The 17,822-nt window shown below is 43.4% G+C and overlaps 2 protein-coding genes across 2 annotated transcripts in view; both read left to right on the top strand.

Moving 5' to 3' along the window:
* IFT74 (intraflagellar transport 74) overlaps nucleotides 1–17,822 on the top strand; it is a 315,492-nt gene that overhangs the window by 190,872 nt on the left and 106,798 nt on the right. The gene's annotated exons all lie outside the window — the stretch shown is intronic.
* Nucleotides 1–17,822, top strand: part of TEK (TEK receptor tyrosine kinase) — a 112,738-nt gene that overhangs the window by 82,400 nt on the left and 12,516 nt on the right. The window contains exons 12-16 of the mRNA XM_084898265.1: nucleotides 2,495–2,782; nucleotides 8,461–8,760; nucleotides 10,994–11,148; nucleotides 12,721–12,931; nucleotides 15,492–15,602. Coding sequence (XP_084754391.1) covers nucleotides 2,495–2,782; nucleotides 8,461–8,760; nucleotides 10,994–11,148; nucleotides 12,721–12,931; nucleotides 15,492–15,602 — 1,065 coding nt within the window. The remainder of the gene's footprint in view (nucleotides 1–2,494; nucleotides 2,783–8,460; nucleotides 8,761–10,993; nucleotides 11,149–12,720; nucleotides 12,932–15,491; nucleotides 15,603–17,822) is intronic.

Consider the following 17,822-nt stretch of genomic DNA (forward strand, 5'->3'; position numbering starts at 1 on the left):
CTGGTTTTTATTAGCAAAAAACTGAATCAGGTACGATTTGACATCATCATCATTATTGAAATTTTTACCATTCAAGGAGTTTTGTAAAGATCGAAACAAAAAGTAATCAGATGGTGCAAGGTCAGGACTATATGGTGGATGTGGCAAAACATCCCAACCAAGCTCCATTAATTTTTGCCGAGTGACCAAAGATGTGTGTGGCCTTGCATTGTCATGATAGAATACAACACCTTTTCGATTTGTCAATTCGGGCCGCTTTTCTTCAACTGCATTGTTTAATTTCATTAGTTGTTCAATGTAGACATCAGAATTGATCGTTCGGTTGGGTGGTAAGAGTTCAAAGTAGACAATTCCTTTGTAATCCCACCAAACTGATAACAAAACCTTCTTTTGATGAATATCAGCTCTTGATGTTGTTTGAGTTGGTTCACCTGGCCTGCTCCACGATCTTTTCTGCTTGATATTGTTGTAAACAACCCATTTTTCATCACCAGTTATCAGTCGTTTTAAAAATGGATCATTTTCATTACGTTTCTTTAGCAAATCGCAGCTGCTAATGCGTTGCGTTAACTGTGATTCTTTCAGTTCGTGAGGAACCCATGTATCGAGTTTTTGAACATAGCCAAGTTGTTTTAAGTGATTTTCAATGCATGTATGTGATACATGAAGCTTCTCTGCAATCTCACGTGTTGTACTGTGACAGTCCGAATTGATTATTGCTTTGATTAGGGCGTCATCAACTTCAACTGGACGACCAGAGCGTTTTTCATCTTTGAGTGAAAAATCACCAGAACGAAATTTGGCAAACCAATTTTGACACTGCCGTTCTTTTAAGGCTTCGTCACCATAAACAGCACATAACTTTTTATGAGCTTGCGATGCGTTTTTCCCTTTGCGGAAATAAAAAAGCAAAATATGATGAAAATGTTCCTTTTGATTTTCCATTTTTCAACGAATGCCAAACGAAAACTACAAAACAGATCAAAAAACTTTTTTTTACTGATTAACAGCTGAATAGCCAACTATCAAATAACAAAATGTGTTTTACATTTGTACTACGTCTGCAAACCTAAAAATTCAACTGAAGCCATATATGTGTGAAACCCGCAATTACTTAGCTGCCGACCCAATATGTTTTGAAAATAATTTATATCTGGAACTTAAAAACCAGTTTAGTATTATTAACTGAAAGCACACAGATTCCTCTTCTGTCCACTGACACATGATAAGACATTTTAAGAAGGAACTGTGCTGGGGGCAGTGAAGGGAGAGAAGGAAGTCATGAAGATGGAGCATCAAGTATATTCTAAGCATTTTCACATCCATTTTCTCATTTACTCCTCGAGTCTAGAAGATGGGTATTTTCATTTTGGGTTACATGTGAACTTAGAGAGGTTGTCATTTTTCCCAAGGTCACAAGACTAAGGTGGCATGCTCTTGTCTCTCTGATTTCATAACCCATATTGTTTCCATTTTCTAGCTTCTCCAGTGGCCCAGGTTCCTGTGGGTAGTTATGGCTGGGCAGCATGTGCTGAGAACCCATGCCTTTATGTGATCAGGGCAGGGCTAGCCTGGCCCTCCCACCACAGCTGCTATGTCTAAAATTCTCCTTGTTAAGAGGAAGTAATCCCAAAATTGCTTTAAAATCTGCGCAAAATGTTAAGAGAAATACTCACCTACAAACCCATAAACTTGGCAAATCCACTGTTTTCATGTTTATCAGTTTCCTTCCTATGGTTCACCAATTGTAGACATGACCTTTTCAAAGTTGCAATGAGACTTTTCCTCATGTATTATAAATACTTTATTGGGTTTTCATACTTTCCTCTATTATCTATTTTAATCCATTGGATGGCTGTGTCATGATTTATTAAAGCATTTTCCTGTTTTGAGTATTTCGGTTTCTTCTAATATTTTGCTATTATAAATAATGCTATAATGAACATCTTCATGAATATAGGTTTCATCTTTTTTGGATTATTTATTTTTTAAAATTTATTGATTTGAGAGAGAAAGACACATACACACACACACACACATGCGCGCACACACACACACACACACACACAGAGAGAGAGAGAGAGAGAGAGAGAGGAGAGAGAGAGGGACATCAATTGGGTATATAGGGATGATGCTCTAACCATTGAGATACCTGGCCTGGGCTGGATTATTTCTCTTGGGTAAATCCCTGGAAGTCATATTATAGGGCCAAAGTATGTATAATTTCTAGGGCACTTGAAAATATTCCCAAATTGTTCTCCAAATGGGTTGTAGTCTTGTATTACAATTATCCAATCTGCTATTAGAAAATTTTTAAGGTTTTCTACTTTGGTAGGAAAATAGTGTTGCATGGCTGCAAGCCTGTGCTTATGTGATAGCTTGTGAATTGTAGCATATTATTCTAGGAGCCAAGGTTATTCTGGAAAGCTGCCCTTTGGGGCTGTTTGTTACCTTTACCTTGGATAAAAATAATGATCTTTGTGGCTTCCCCCAGGTCTCCCTCCTCCAAGAGGTCTCAGTCTCCTACCGAAAAGTCAGACCACTCTAAATTTGACCTGGCAACCAATATTTTCAAGCTCCGAAGATGACTTTTATGTGGAAGTTGAGAGGAGGTCTGTGCAGATGAGTAATGATCAGCAGAATATTAAAGTGCCAGGCAACCTGACATCTGTGTTACTTAACAACCTGCACCCCAGGGAGCAGTACATAGTTCGAGCCAGAGTCAACACCAAGGCCCAGGGGGAATGGAGTGAAGACCTCACCGCTTGGACTCTCAGCGACAGTAAGTGACTCCTGCTGCCCTGGTCGTCCTTAATGACTTTTAAAAATATATATATATATATATATATATTAAAAATATATATATATATTTTTTTATTGATTTCAGAAAGAAAGGGAGAGGCAGAGAGAGATGAGGGAATCATTGATTGGCCATCTCCTGCACACCACACACTAGGTATCGAGCACACAAGCTGGGCATGTGTCCCGACTGGGAATCGAACCATGACCTCCCAGTTCATAGGTCAATGCTCAACCACTGTGCCACACTGGCCATGCCTGAGTGACTTTTGACCACTGTCTAGCAATCCTCACTTCCTGATATTTCTTAGAAATCATAAAAGGCAGTTTGTTGGGAATGGGGGCTAATCAGTATCCTGAAACATATAAGAAAGCTCCATGTAAATGGATTTGCAATAATTCAGGCAGAACTGTGCTGAAATTTACCTTTCTTTGGAAGAGAATGATTTATTAAATAAATCAATACCAGGAATAACGTTTTCCAAGGCTCCTTTAATCTGCCATAGGACAGCTTCAGGATAATCATGTATCTATATGTACATAGATGGTGATTAATTGTAGATGAGTCTTACTTACCCATAAAAGCCAAATAACTTTGCTTAACAAATATTCTTAACAGACAATTTGGAGCTACAATATATATATTTGAAAGTAAGAATATGACTTTTCTTTCAAAATATTCTGCAAATTAGGCTTTTCTTAATTTCAGATTGGTCATTTAAAATTAGTTGCAACTTCTCGGCTTTCTTTGTGGCACCCAAAGCTGTTTCATCATTAAGCAGAGAGTTCTGTTTTAGTTCAGGGCTTTAGAACGATGTCTGTGCATCTGGAGGCCATGGAAGGGTCAGATATTTCTTGGCCACGCTGGCAACCACTTCAGTCAGGATGGGTGGTCCCTTGCCCATTCCCGGAGTCCGAGGCTCACACCTATGAGGGCCTCTGCTTCCTCAGTATCAGCTGTGGCACCCGCTTCAGTGTTTCTCCTCCCCCCCCCCCATTTTTAAAAATAAGGTATTATATGTGTACATATCTTACCATTGCCCCCCCCCACTCCCATGTGCTCTCACTCCCTACCCCCCAGTGTTTTGCATCTGTTGGTTATACTTATATGCATGCATACAAAGTCCTTTGGTTGATTTCTTATCTCTCCCACCTCTCCCTAGCCTTCCTGTTATAATTTGACATTCTGTTTGATGCTTTACTGTCTTTGTATCTTTTTGTTCATCAGTTTATAATGTTCTTTATTATTCATAAACAAGTGAGATCATGTGGTATTTTTCTTTCATTGACTGGCTTATTTCACTCAGCATAATGTTCTCCAGTTCCATCCAGGTAGTGTTTCTCCTCTTTTATCAGTGGTGTCGGCATCTCAACTGTAGTCAGTATTTAGGGAGTCTCCATCATTTTCCACAAATTCTCTGAAATTTAAAAATTACAGCGCAGTGCAGAGAATAATAACAAATATATTCCTACTGGCCACAAGTAACAACTGCTAATATTTAGTCATGTTTACTGTCAGCTTTTTTGGTTGATTTGTGGAACTAATAACGTAAGACAGATATACCAAATCCTCTTTGGCCATCATTCCTACTCTAATTCTATTCTCCTCTCCCCAGATACAACAAGATTTTGAGTTTGTTATGTACCTTCCACTCAATGTTGTAGAATTTTAATACATTCGATGTATCCATAATGTACATATGCATACATATTATTCTTTATCTTGCTATTTTGAATAAACATTTTATCTGTCTCTGTTAATTTGCTTAGATCTGACTTATGCTTTTTAAACTTCTGCATAATAGTTTATATTAAACTTGGGCATTTTGGGGGCATTTAGATTTCCTCTTGTTTGATATATTTGTTGATATATCAACAACTTTGCCCCTGGGCTCGGTTGTCTTCTTTTTCTGATTTGTTAAAGTTGTTTGTATAATTTGGATACTAATCTTGTTACATACATTGCAATTATTTTCTCCTGATCTCTTTATTTTCACCTTGTTCGTGGTGTTTTTTACGCTACACCCAGTTTATATGTCATCAGACCTGTCGATATTTGCCTTTGTGGTTTGTACTTTTTGAAATTATTCCCTACCTCAGTAGTTGTAGTGTTTTATTTTTTCATATTTAGGTTTTTATGATATAGGGATGTATTTGGGGGAAGAGTGTAAGTATTTTAATCTTTTAAGTTTCCATTGTATTTATTCACATATGGCAAGCTGGTGGTCCCAAGGCCATATATTGAGTAGTCCCGTGAGTGACTTGTGATGCTTTCGGTATCTGACGCCCAGTTCTCACATTGGTTTTGCTTCTGTTTCTGGGCACTCTGTTCTCTCTTCTGCTGACCTGCATGTTTGTTCCTGTACCATTTCCATCGGTTTAAATTACTATGGATTTATTAAATGTTTCGATAACTGTAGGGTGAATCATTATTTCCTTTTTCAACATTGTCTTAGATCAGTGGTTGGCACACTGCGGCTCTGTTGACTAATGAGTTTGCCAAACTCAGTCAACAGAGCAGCAAACCACGGCTCGCGAGCCGCATGTGGCTCATCAGCCGCAGTTTGCCTACCACTGTCTTAGATGTTGGTTCACTATTCTGTATAAATTTTACCCTCATTACAATTATATACTATCAAATCACATTGTAATGATCATATTTATAGAATGAAATAAAAGCTAGCTAGTAATCAGTGGAAAAAAAAAAGGACTTGCCTTGTGTGGCATTTGGTAGGGGTGAGGGTGGGGATTATGCTGATGCTGGAGATGCTGACATTGGCAGGGTAGGAGCCAGTCCCTACAGGGTCAGGAAATTAGGACAAGGAGGATATGGATGAGAACATTTCAGTCTTACCTGATATATTTGTTAATATGCTATGTTGTCATTGGCTTATGTTGCATGTAGGCTGTTCAGAAGTCAAATGAATGCTTCTAATTTAAAGTTTATGTTGGCAATTCCATTTGGACCAAAATGAAAGGAGTGAAATGAATTAGATGTGGTATATGGCCCCATACATATGGGAAGCATAATAAATGTGTGTAATGTGTTCCTGTATATGTAGAGTACATCATTAACATTTTCAGTGACTTTATGAGGAAACTAGAATAGGAATTATCATCACATTTAACAGATAGGTACCTGACACTCAGAGGAGGGAAGGTAACTGGACCAGACTTCTACAGCTGTAAATGTAAATTAGAATCCTAGGGCCTCAGGATTCTAATTTACATTTCTATGTTTTGTTTACTTTGCTAAGCCATGCTACTGATTTGTCTCTTTGGATGGGCAACCAAATGCTTCAAAGCAAGATGAGTTATTGGAGAAACTTCTTCAGCAACTTCTAAATTGTTTATAATCTGGTTAGCATTTCCTAAAGTAATATTTTATTTTCAATTTTCAATTTGAGTTGGCATTAAATATTATATTAGTTTCAGGTGTATTGCATAGTGGCTAGACATTTACATAATTTACAGTGACTCCTCCCAATCAGTCTAGTACCCATCTGACACCATACATAATTATTTCCAAATGTTGACTATACCTATGCTGTATTTTACATCCCCATAACTATTTTATAACTATTGATTTGTACATCTTAATCCCTTGATCTATTTCGCCCAATCTTCCCAACCCCCTTCCATCTGGCAACTACCAGTTTATTCTCTGTATGATTCTGTTTCTATTTTTTTTTCATTTATTTTTTCTTTAGATTCCACTTTTAAGTGAAATTATATAGTATTTTTCCTAAAGTGTTTCAGAATATACTTTAGAGTTACCAGAAGATCTGCTAAAATGTAGATTATTTGGCTTAGACTTACTGAATCTGAATCAGAGGTCCACTAAGTGATCCTAAGACTTCTCTCAGGCATCAAGTAGATAAACTGGCACATACAAATTTATTTATGACTTTTAATTGGCACCAAAATTATAGTCATTGTTCTTCCAGCAGGTGTTTTCAAAGTATTGCTTCTTTTGGTTACAGGCTTAGCATACCACTAGCTTAAGAATTGAGGGTTTTTGTTTGTTTGTTTGTTTGTTTGTTTGTTTTTTTGAGGCACAACTAATACAAATACTAAATATGTGTTCATGGTAGTCAAAGTGTTAATATTCCTACTACTCTGTCATCCCTTGTGGGAGGAAGGTTATTTTATATTTTTGCAAAGATTTAAAAAAGCTTGGTACCGGATGCAAAGAAAGTTAAGACATATTGTTAATTAATTAATAGTGATTTTGAATAATTCACCACCTGTTAGACATAGAAAATGACAATCAGATTTTGAAGGCTCAAAATCTACTACCAGATTCTCACAGGTTGCCACAGTTACATAAGAGTATGACGTGGGGAATCAACATGTCAGGGAGAGAGAAAATTTAGAAAGGATAAAAATCTCAAAGAATACAAAATAGAACAAATGTACATCAAGACATTTCTTTTTTTATATTTTATTGATTTTTTTTTTTTTTTACAGAGAGGAAGGGAGAGAGATAGAGAGTTGGAAATATTGATCAGCTGCCTCCTACACCCCTCCCAATGGGGATGTGCCCGCAAACAAGGTACGTGCCCTTGACCTACTGAGCCAAACCTGTTTCGGCAAGACATTTCTTGAAGGTTCTAGTTTGCTTTTAAACCATAACTTTTATATGGAGTAAATGGCCTGGGTCTATTCCTTGCGTACTAGGACCAGTGCAGGTCCCTTATGTTTTGAAGTCTCAGTTCTCTTGCTGCTGAAATTGGGATAATTAAAATTTCAGCACTGGCTACCTGCCTGCCTGAGTGGTTTTAGGGTCGAGGGAGCGCCTGTGCCCGGAAGCACCTTGTAAACAGCCTCACGAAGGGGAGGCACAGTTAACACCAAGGACCTTGGAGTCCTTCTTTCCTTGAGTGAAAGCGTTTCAGGCTTTGAAGCGTCACAGAGTTCCCTCCTGGCCTGTGCTTGTCTTTGTTTGAAAAGAGCTGGAGTGGGCCTGCAGGAAGGACTCTGCATCTCCACATCTGGGAAGCCTCAGAGTATCTCTCTCATCCTTCCTATGACCCTAATGGAACTCTATCTCTCTTTTGCTCACATGTTGATAGCAGTTTGTTTACAAAGTGCCGAACACATTGTCTTATGTGTGCACTGACTTGCTACTGCTCCCTAAATGCCTTTGTGGCAGGGATGGGTCCTAAGGGACAGTGGCTGATTACAGACTATCGCATCAGATTGCCAGGCGTTCAATCCTGTTTCTTCTCTTTAATAACTGTGTGACCTTCACCAAGTCACTTAACCTCTCTGGGCCTCAATACTTATGGTAAGAATGTTATGAAGATAAAATGAGTTACTATGTTGAAGAGCCCATATAAATGCCTGCCAGCTCTCATAATCTTTCTGCACTCCCCAGAATAAAGAGCAGCATAATATAGGTTTTTGGAGTGATGGAATCTCTGCGGCCTTAATTTAGTGTAAGGATGATGAACATGTGATATATGTGTTATCTTCCCATGTTGTGTTACTCCATCAAATCCGCATGGCGTCCACTACCAACTCTTTGGACTGACCTTTTGAGAAAACACCTCTTAACCATTCTCAGTTTATGAGCTGACATTAACTCTCGAAACATAGTAATCTAAAAGACGGTAGTATATCTTAAAGTGAAATATTATTATTTTCTTAAATTTACAGTTCTCCCTCCCCAACCCGAAAACATCAAGATTTCCAACATCACGGACTCCTCAGCCATGATTTCTTGGACGATCGTGGACGGCTATTCTATTTCTTCTATTGTCATCCGTTACAAGGTTCAGGGCAAGAATGAAGACCAGCACATTGATGTGAAGATCAAGAATGTCACTATCACCCGCTATCAGCTCAAGGGCCTGGAGCCCCAAACACCTTACCAGGTGGACATTTTTGCAGAGAACAACATAGGCTCCAGCAACCCAACTGCTTCACACGAGCTGACAACTCTCTCCAAGTCTCAAGGTTGGTAGAGCGGGTGGGATCTGGAATTACTTCTGGCCCTAACTGTCTTGGCTCAGTAGCTAGAGTGTCGGCCTGCAGACTCAAGGGTCCCAGGTTCGATTCCAATCAAGGGCATGTACCTTGGTTGCAGGCACATAACCAGTAGGGAGTGTGCAGAAGGCAGCTGATTGATGTTTCTCTCTCATCGATGTTTCTAACTCTCTATCCCTCTCCCTTCCTCTCTGTAAAAAAATCAATTAAAATGTACTTAAAAAATGAAATGAAAAAAAAAAATTATTTCTGGAGAGGATCAGAAAGCTCCATTGTCTTAAGATAGTTAGCCCATATGTGTATCATGGGACATAATTCATTTGTCCTAATAAGCTTCCCCATCTCTAGAGAGGTCCTTAAAGTGAAAATGTCCCCTGATGCTCTATTGCCTCTTAAGAAACTTTAGATTGAACTAGCCTATCAGCATTCCCCACCCAGCGACTGGAGCTCTGAGGAATGTGACCTTGATCCTGTGGGGAAAGAAGACCGGGGACCCTGCGTAGTGAGGGCAGAACTGTGTGGTGATTCTGCGGGAGGCTCCAGGAACCACACTCCATTCTTTCTCAAAATGAACTCCTCTTTTAGCCTGGATGACACTATGCTTTTCTGAGTTTTCTTCTACTTTTTGGATCCAGGTTAATATGTCTACACGGCTGCCACTAACCCCTCACCCAGGGAGAGTGAGCTGGAGATGGAGAGATCCCTTGAGTGCCAGGCACGCTGGGCCCAGGGGTTGTGACGGATAAAACCTGTGAATGTAATTAAGCAAACAAAGGTGGGGGCTGGAGGGAGAGCGGCGGCCCAGCGTGTGGACGCCTTCCCTTTGCCGTTTATCGGAAGTCGCACTTCCCGGTCTCCTGTGTTTGTGACACACGCAAAGGGGCTGAGATAGGAAGAATGGTGATTTCTGAAAATTTAGCATTTGGAATAGAGTTTATTTTTACAGAAAATCTTTTAACACTAAACCCCTTCTTGCTTCTCTTCAGGGATACTTAGAGCTTAAAAATATAAGATCAAATAGGCTATGTTTTCAATGCTGATTCTTTGGAACATTTTTGAAATGTCAGAGGAATGATGAATCTGTCAACTAGAAAACTACGGTTTTCCAGTCACATCCTTAACAAATGCATAATTTTTATAGTTGCTTGTGTTTTAGTAAAATGTATACAAGTTACACATAAAATGCAAACAGAAAAATTAAACAAGGCGTAACGAAACACCCCTCACCACTCCATTCCGGATAGTTCTTTACACACATGCACAGAGATAGAAGGAAAGATATGATCTCAAAAGAATCTTGTAGGAATATGGGGCAGGCCCTACATGCTGTTTTTCATAAAAATACATGGAATTTAATTTATTTGAATTTAAATAAAGAACAGAAGTGGCAGGGTTAGACCTTAGCCTTTAATAGTTTATTCTGACTCGAGCCATAAGTTTAATCATTTTTCTCCTCCCTCCCTCCCTCTCTTGTTTTTTCCTCCTTTCCTCTCCCATTGGTATCCTCAGGTTTTCTCCATCAGCTTTTTAAAACAAACAAACAAACAAACAAAAAACACACAACAAGGTATCTTATTGAAGACTCTAAGCTCCTAGCGTCATGAGCTTTTCCAAGGGGGGAGAATGTGGGTGGGAGGTGGAGGGGGGAATTCGTCCCTTTCCAAAGTCACGCATCTCGTCAGCCCTTCTCACTGCTGTTGGATCATGCGCATCAGCTGGGGCCTCTACTCGCAAGTAAAACTTAAACAAATGACAATGACTAATGATGAGCACACTGCCATTTCAAAAACACTTTTGTACTTGTTAAATATATTTCATTGATTTTTCTAGAGAGGAAGGGAGGAGGATAGAGAGTTAGAAACACCCATCAGCTGCCTCCTGCCCACCCCCCACTGGGGATGTGCCCGCAACCAAGGTACATGCCCTCGACCGAAATCGAACCTGGGACCCTTCAGTCCGCTGGCCCATGCTCTATCCACTGAGCCAAACTGGTCAGGGCACACTTTTTTTTTTTTTAGGATCTTAACCCCATGAATCAAACTCATCTCCACTGAGTTCCAGAAAATAAATGAGTAGCCCCAGGTCACATAGCAATGCCGTGGCTCAGAGCCTCATTCACCACGATTCTCCCCCCGGGGGGCCGGGGCTGGGGCCGCGCTCTGTGGGAACTAACCCCGCTGCCCGTCCTGTGTTCCCCACGCAGCGCCCGCGGAGCTCGGCGGCGGGAAGATGCTGCTCATCGCCATCCTGGGCTCGGCGGGCATGACCTGCCTGACGGTGCTGCTGGCCTTCCTCATCGTGCTGCAGCTGAAGCGGGCCCACGTGCAGAGGAGGATGGCCCAGGCCTTCCAGAACGTGGTGCGTCCCCTTCCCGCCTGCCCGCTCCCAGAGGCCGGCCACACACAGGCGGACTCTACCCTTCCCTTCACACGTGGGCCCCGGGCCGTTTCCTTGTACACGTGTCCCTGAGGCGAGTCTCGCCTTCTCTTTGGCTTCCATGGCCAAATGGGAGACAATAGCATAGCCGTGGCGTTTCCTGCACAAACCGGAACCATTCTGAGAGCAGAAGAGATTGCTCTTAATACTTAAGCGGGATACCAGACCTCATGCAGGACTGGCGCCCTGCCAAATGAGGTGTGTGATCGTTTGTGTGATAAGTCATGGGAGAGAGGAGCTTGCCATCTAAAGAACTGGACGCTTTGGTAAGGAAGGACATGAGGGTGGGCGGACCTATGTGCCAGGTCATGGTGTGTGCTGCATGGGACAGGTTTCCCCCACATTTTTCCATTTCCGGTTCCCATTTCCTGTGTCAGTATCTTCCTCAATCCCTCCGCGCCTGTATGTGTACGGATGGTATACACGGGGGCCTCTCCTGCTCCTGCGTGCCCTTCGGTCTGCAGTCACGGTGCATGACCCTGGCACGGCCTCTCTTCCATCTGGGAATCCTGACCAGCCGTAGCGAAGGCCTACAAAGTCGCGCTTCACCAGCAGACATGCACTGGAGTCCCTTGGGATGCCACGGCCTGAACAGCACTCTAGATTGTGGTGTGAGGCCCTGTAAAATGAACTTGCGCCCAACTTTGTAGGTTCTGCACATGAACCATGGGGTGCAATGGCACGTTCCCAGTGAGGGGTGTCTTGATGTGCACACGTCCCCAAGGTTCCGCTCGGAGGGGGACAGGGAAGCGGCGGTACCTGCCTTGGAGTCGCTCGACTCAGGCATTCACTGGGGAGGCAGGACCACAAGGGGTCAGCGGAGCTGGAACTCATCAGGACGTGGTGAGCAGCGATTTACACTCAAGAAAAGGATCCCTGAGCTGGGCTTTGCTCTAAGCCCCAGCCACCCTGCGGGCAGTCTGCTCCACAAGTGGGCCTGGGGGATTCTAAGCTTTAAGACAAATGGGAGGGAGGGAAGGAGGGACGAAGGAAGGGATAAAGGGAAAGAAGAGGGAGGGAGGACCCAGAATAGTCCGAGGTAATGCTAGGAAGGCTCTCTCTGAGGCATGTCCTGTGATGCCACAGAGAGTCTTTGAGTTGTTTTTCAAGTCAGGACTGAACACTTGCTCATTCCACAGCAGAGTGCAATGAGTGTGCAGACTCAAGTGTAAATAACTCGGGGACGTGCCATGCCATGGCAGACATACTCTTAGTCCGCTTCCCTCGCTCTGTGCAGACACTGCTAACCAGCTGTGGCATGCTCCCATGCAGACACTGCTAACCAGCTGTGGCACGCTTCCCCACCGAGGCCTGGAGTTGCGCCCAGGCAGCTCTGTGGATAGGCAGCTCACCAGAATGGGTTTGTCAGATAACACCCATTTCCACCTCCATTCTATTGTAGAATCAGGTTTCTTTGTCCGCCTGGTGTGGATACAACCTTAGGATTATTTTTAAAAACCCTGACATGACACCGTGGAAACAATGTCTTTCCAGAGGGAAGAGCCAGCTGTGCAGTTCAACTCAGGAACCCTGGCCCTGAACAGGAAGGCCAAGAACAGCCCAGACCCCACCATCTACCCAGTGCTCGACTGGAACGACATCAAGTTTCAAGACGTGATTGGGGAGGGGAACTTTGGCCAGGTCCTCAAGGCGCGCATCAAGAAGGACGGCTTGCGGATGGACGCCGCCATCAAGCGGATGAAAGGTCAGTGCGCGGCCGGATCGAGTCAGCATTTCGGCAGGGCGTGGAGAAAGCTGGCCTTCCTGTCCAAGCTTTCCTCTGCGGTCTTGCATTCTTTAAGCAAAACATTGGCACCGTGTCAGAGGCAGCTGTTCCGTGCGACCGAAGGTGAGGTTTCCTTTGAGGTCAGCCCGTGATGGGTCAGGATGTAAACACGAAGATGAGCTATTTAAACACACTGTCCTGGGTCCTTGGGACGCGAGAACACGGATTCTCTGCCACACACACAGCTGACCTCTGGGAGCATTGCTGCTGCTCTGGGGCAGGGGTGCTCAGAATTCAGCGCATCCAAATGCCCTGGATGACTGGTTTCAGAGACAGCCCCCCCGGCCCCACCCCGTGGTTGCTGGTTCAGTGAGTCTCCTGCAAGGCCAGAGCGTCTGCAGTTCCCATCAGTTTCCAAGTGACGCTGGTGCTGAGGGTTTGGAGACACACCTAGCAAACCACTGTTTTACGGATTGTCTGCATCAGAATTCTTGGAGACATAGTAAGAACTGCACCAACTCGGGCTCCCCTCAGCCCCCGTTCTGCTATATTTGTCTCTCCTGGGGGACAAATATAGCAGAAGAGACCGTGTCAAAACCGGTGCAGGAGAGACCAAGTCCTTAAACTTTCTTAGGGGTCCTTCTGCACACGTGAGCTTGAAAACCACTCCTCTTAGATGACAAGAACTACATTTTTCAGTCCGGTTCATCTCAAGCTCATAGGTGCTTTCCGTTTAGCAAGGTTGGGTAATGAAGGGCTTCTGAGAAGGCAGTCACTGGTGCCCTGGCCACACGGGCTGCCCTCTCGCCTGTGGGAAACAGCAGCTCTCAGCAGCCACTGGGGCAGTGCGTGTGAGGGCGAGAGTGGAACTGTCATGCTGGATTGCTCCATAATAAGGCTCTCTAAGGTCAGCGGCACTGAGCCTCGGATGAGAATTAACTCTAAATCTTATTCAATCACATCACTTTCTGCATTGCTGGAAAACAAACAGCTCTAGCCAGTTTGGCTCAGTGGGTAAACTGTCAGCCTGCAGACTGAAAGGTCCCAGGTTCAATTCCAGTCAAGGACACATGCTCAGGTTGTGCACTTGATCTCCAGTGAGGGGCTTATAGGAGGCAGCCGATCAATGATTCTCTCTCATCGTTGATGTTTCTATCTCTCTCTCCATCTCCCTTCCTCTCTAAAAATCAATAAAAATATATATATATTTAAAAAAGAAAACAAAACCAAATAAGCAAAATATTAACTATGCTTTCAGAAAGTAATGTTTCAGGGCACACATACATGCACACACTCACCCGTGTAGCTGCCTTTTTTGTTTTGCTGCCTCAGTCACAGGGAGTTTGGGGAGCAGTGAGGATAGAGGGAGAGAGGGTATAGGACCTTGTAAAATCAGTTTTTGTTGGGATCTGACCTGAGCCTGACTATCTACATCATGCTTGTGTGAAGAGGTGAAATAGCTTAATAGCCCAGGACATGCAATTTCTGCGGGGGGGGGGGGGGGGGGGGGGAACTACAGGAGGGAGGTGTGTGTGACACATTCAAATGGGGGACACACTCACATAAAGAACGTCCCCTCTGAAATGCTCCCAAGGCATCCACCCACGGGCTGCTGTGGTGTGGACCGGGCTCGCCTGCTCATTAGTCTTAGGGCATCCCTCACCCTAACGACACAGGGCCGTCATTTTCATGCCCTCCGCCACCAGCACCCTGTGCTTTGTCTAAACACAGTGACAGCACCGTCACCCACTCGAGGCCGACCCCTTTGGGCATCCATCAATGGGCCTTCTGCCCAGTCTGCTGGTGTCTGGTGATCCCCCTCTGCTCCAGGTGCCAGACCAGAGATGAATGGAAGTCGGCTTCCTGACTGCCAAGCAGCTTCTACTGAAAAGTCAGTGGGGTTTGAGTTCTCGCGCAGGTCTGGTTGTGGGAAAGCAGTTAAAGTCACGAGCAAAGAGAGCTGTGTGCGTTCCTGGTGACTTTCCAGTGAAACATGGCCCTGTTCCCCAGCACGTCTGCCTCGGGGTGGAGCTAGAGCTGGAAGGGCTGGAGTCCAGAAGTGGAGGTGGTTCCATCCCCACTGAGGCATTTCCCTGGGCATCTGACAGCAAATAACCAAGAACGTGTTAGTGCGGTGGGTCTCAGCCAGGGCTGATGTCCCCCTGGGGGGCAGTTGGCAGTGCCTGGTACATCTTTGGTTGGGATTCTGGTATCTGTTGAGCAGAGGTTAGACATGCTGAGAAACATCCTACTATGCACAGGACAGCACCCACAACACCAGACCCAGCTCCAAGAGTCCACAGTGACAATACTCTTCCTTCGCGCCATCTCTGATTTCTCCACAGTTTTCCAGACCTACTGGTGGCCGAGTCACCAAGAACGCACTCAGCTCTCTCTGCTCATGGTTTTAACTGCTTCTCCGCAGGCCAGACCTGCACAAGAACTCAAGCGCACTTGGGGGCCCTGGGGAGGAGGAGGGGCTGGCTGTTTCTGAAGAGGAATGACAGACAGGGATCGTAACTCTTGACCTTCTTCCCAGAATATGCCTCCAAAGATGACCACAGGGACTTCGCGGGGGAACTGGAGGTCCTCTGCAAACTTGGACACCACCCCAACATCATCAACCTCTTGGGAGCCTGTGAACATCGTGGTAAGATGCTCTTTCCTGTCTGACAGGCTTTTTTTTTTTCTTTTTAATCGGGCAAATTCCATATTGAAATTAGGAAAGAGAATAGCCTTATGTTACAGTTTCAATCTGAATGACTAGCCTCATTTGTGGGCTGCGCCTAGGCTTGGCATCTTTTCGGAGACAGGAGCTAAGGCCGGGTCCTCTGCCCTCTGATGTGGTTCAGCCATTTCCACCCAAAGGCGTCCATGGCTCCCACATGCCCCGCGCTCACTAATCCAGAAGTTTGCTCAGCTACCACTGCCGGAGCCCAGGCCCAGGCAGAGCAAGGCCTTGGTTCTGGTTAGTTGTCTATCTTCTCATTTCCTACCGATCCCATGCAGCTGATGTTCTGAATGTCAAATCCATGAATGCCAACAATCTGGAATATGTAAGCATTTGATAATACTTAGGGCAAATAATAATAATAATAATAATAATAATAATGAGCTTTATTATTTTCTCAATTTGTACAATTTCCTGTACAATCACAGCGGAGCTTGACAACTACCCTATGTTGCACATACTCTTAAAGTTCACCCTACATTATTGATTCCAATATTTACTGAGTATTTCTGTTGAGTACTTAATATATTACTAATTTAAATATTTATTGAGAGCCTTACCTCTGCATGCTACCTGGGTTTGTTGTTCAGAATCTATTGCTGACACTCAATTTCTCGTGGAAAAGTTTTCTCCTACAGAAAAGCTCCACAAAGTAATTATTTACAAACTTGACAACCTCTTGTTGACTTTGTAGCAAAAGACCAACAATGGAAAAGAGACTGCTTCCTTTTCCTCAATTTATTAAACTAAAAATACTGGGGAGGCAGACAATACATCACTCTGCGATCCAATAAGGGTGTAATTCTGAAAGTCAGAGCATGTCCCTTACGTTAAAGATCGGAGTAATGACATTTACTTTTGAGCCACTTCCTGAAAACAGTCATCAGCATGGGGCAACAGTAAATGAAAGTTTAAAAAAAAAAATAACCAACAACAGAAAAATATATCTTTTTAAATCTTGCTCTGTTGTCACTTTACGACAGGGTGGGGAAAATCCGGCCCTCGGGCCGTAGAAGGCCCAGCAAATCATTGGGTCTGGCCCTGCCAAGGCACTGAGGGTGAATTAATTAAAGGTTTGACCAAATATAGCCGGCTAATTTTTAAGTAGATAATTCTGTATGGTCCGTGAATGATGTTATAAATATCCAAATGGCCCTTGACAGAAAAAAGGTACCTCACCCCTGCATTAGGATGTAACTGATTGGTTCTTGAGGTTTATATTACAGTACAGAAATGAGGAAGGGTAGCATAGTTGGAACTATGTATACCTTTCCTTATAGTCAACAGGATTCAGTGCTAGACTTTTTTTTTTTTTTGGTCAGAAATTTAATTTCTTAGAACACCTTTTAAGTTCAAAATCATTCAACATTTTAAATTTAGTTATATCAAAAATATTACCTCTAAAAAGATAGTAAAGCCACGTTACTTTTCACTGGCTCTAAAGATCAATGTTTTTATCAAAAATATTGTTATTAAAAGAAAAAAAAACCAATTAAATAAAAAACAAGACAATAAACCATAATGTGTTCTAAAAACCATGTTTTATTTGTGGGTTTTCTGGTCTCTGTGAGCAAAATGCAACCTCTGGCACTAGGTCCTGCTGCCCAATGCCTGGCAGTGAGGTGACTGGTGTGGGTTTTAGGGAGGGGCAGCAGGTTAGAGAGAGTAAGCTATCAGCTGTGGGTTCTTCTGCTATGGATCTGTAATCATTGTTTACTGGTTTTTATTTGTTTTATTTTTTAAAATAACCTCAAGAATGGTAGAGACACACTGAAATAACATGGCTGGCTATTATTAGGTTCCCAACCAGTATTGAATAAAGAAATAAAAGATGATGTTGCCCTAGACCACATGTGTCAAACACAAGGCCCGCGGGCCAAATCCAGCCTGCCAGGCCTTGCAATGTGGCCCGCACCGCGCTGTCATCACTGCACTCCGCTGTCAGTTTATGACATTGTCAGTTTATGACTGTTCAGTAAACCATTCGGCCCGCGATTTAGGCTGGATTTTAGATTTTGGCCCCTTCTCTGATTGAGTTCGACACCCCTACCCTAGACGGTTTGGCTCAGTAGATAGAGTGTTGGCCCATGAACTGAAGAGTTCTAGGTTTGATTCCAGTCAAGGTACGCACATACCTCA

This window comes from Pipistrellus hanaki (genome assembly GCF_964339955.1).
Source record: "Pipistrellus hanaki genome assembly, chromosome: 11".
NCBI classification, from domain to species: domain Eukaryota; kingdom Metazoa; phylum Chordata; class Mammalia; order Chiroptera; family Vespertilionidae; genus Pipistrellus; species Pipistrellus hanaki.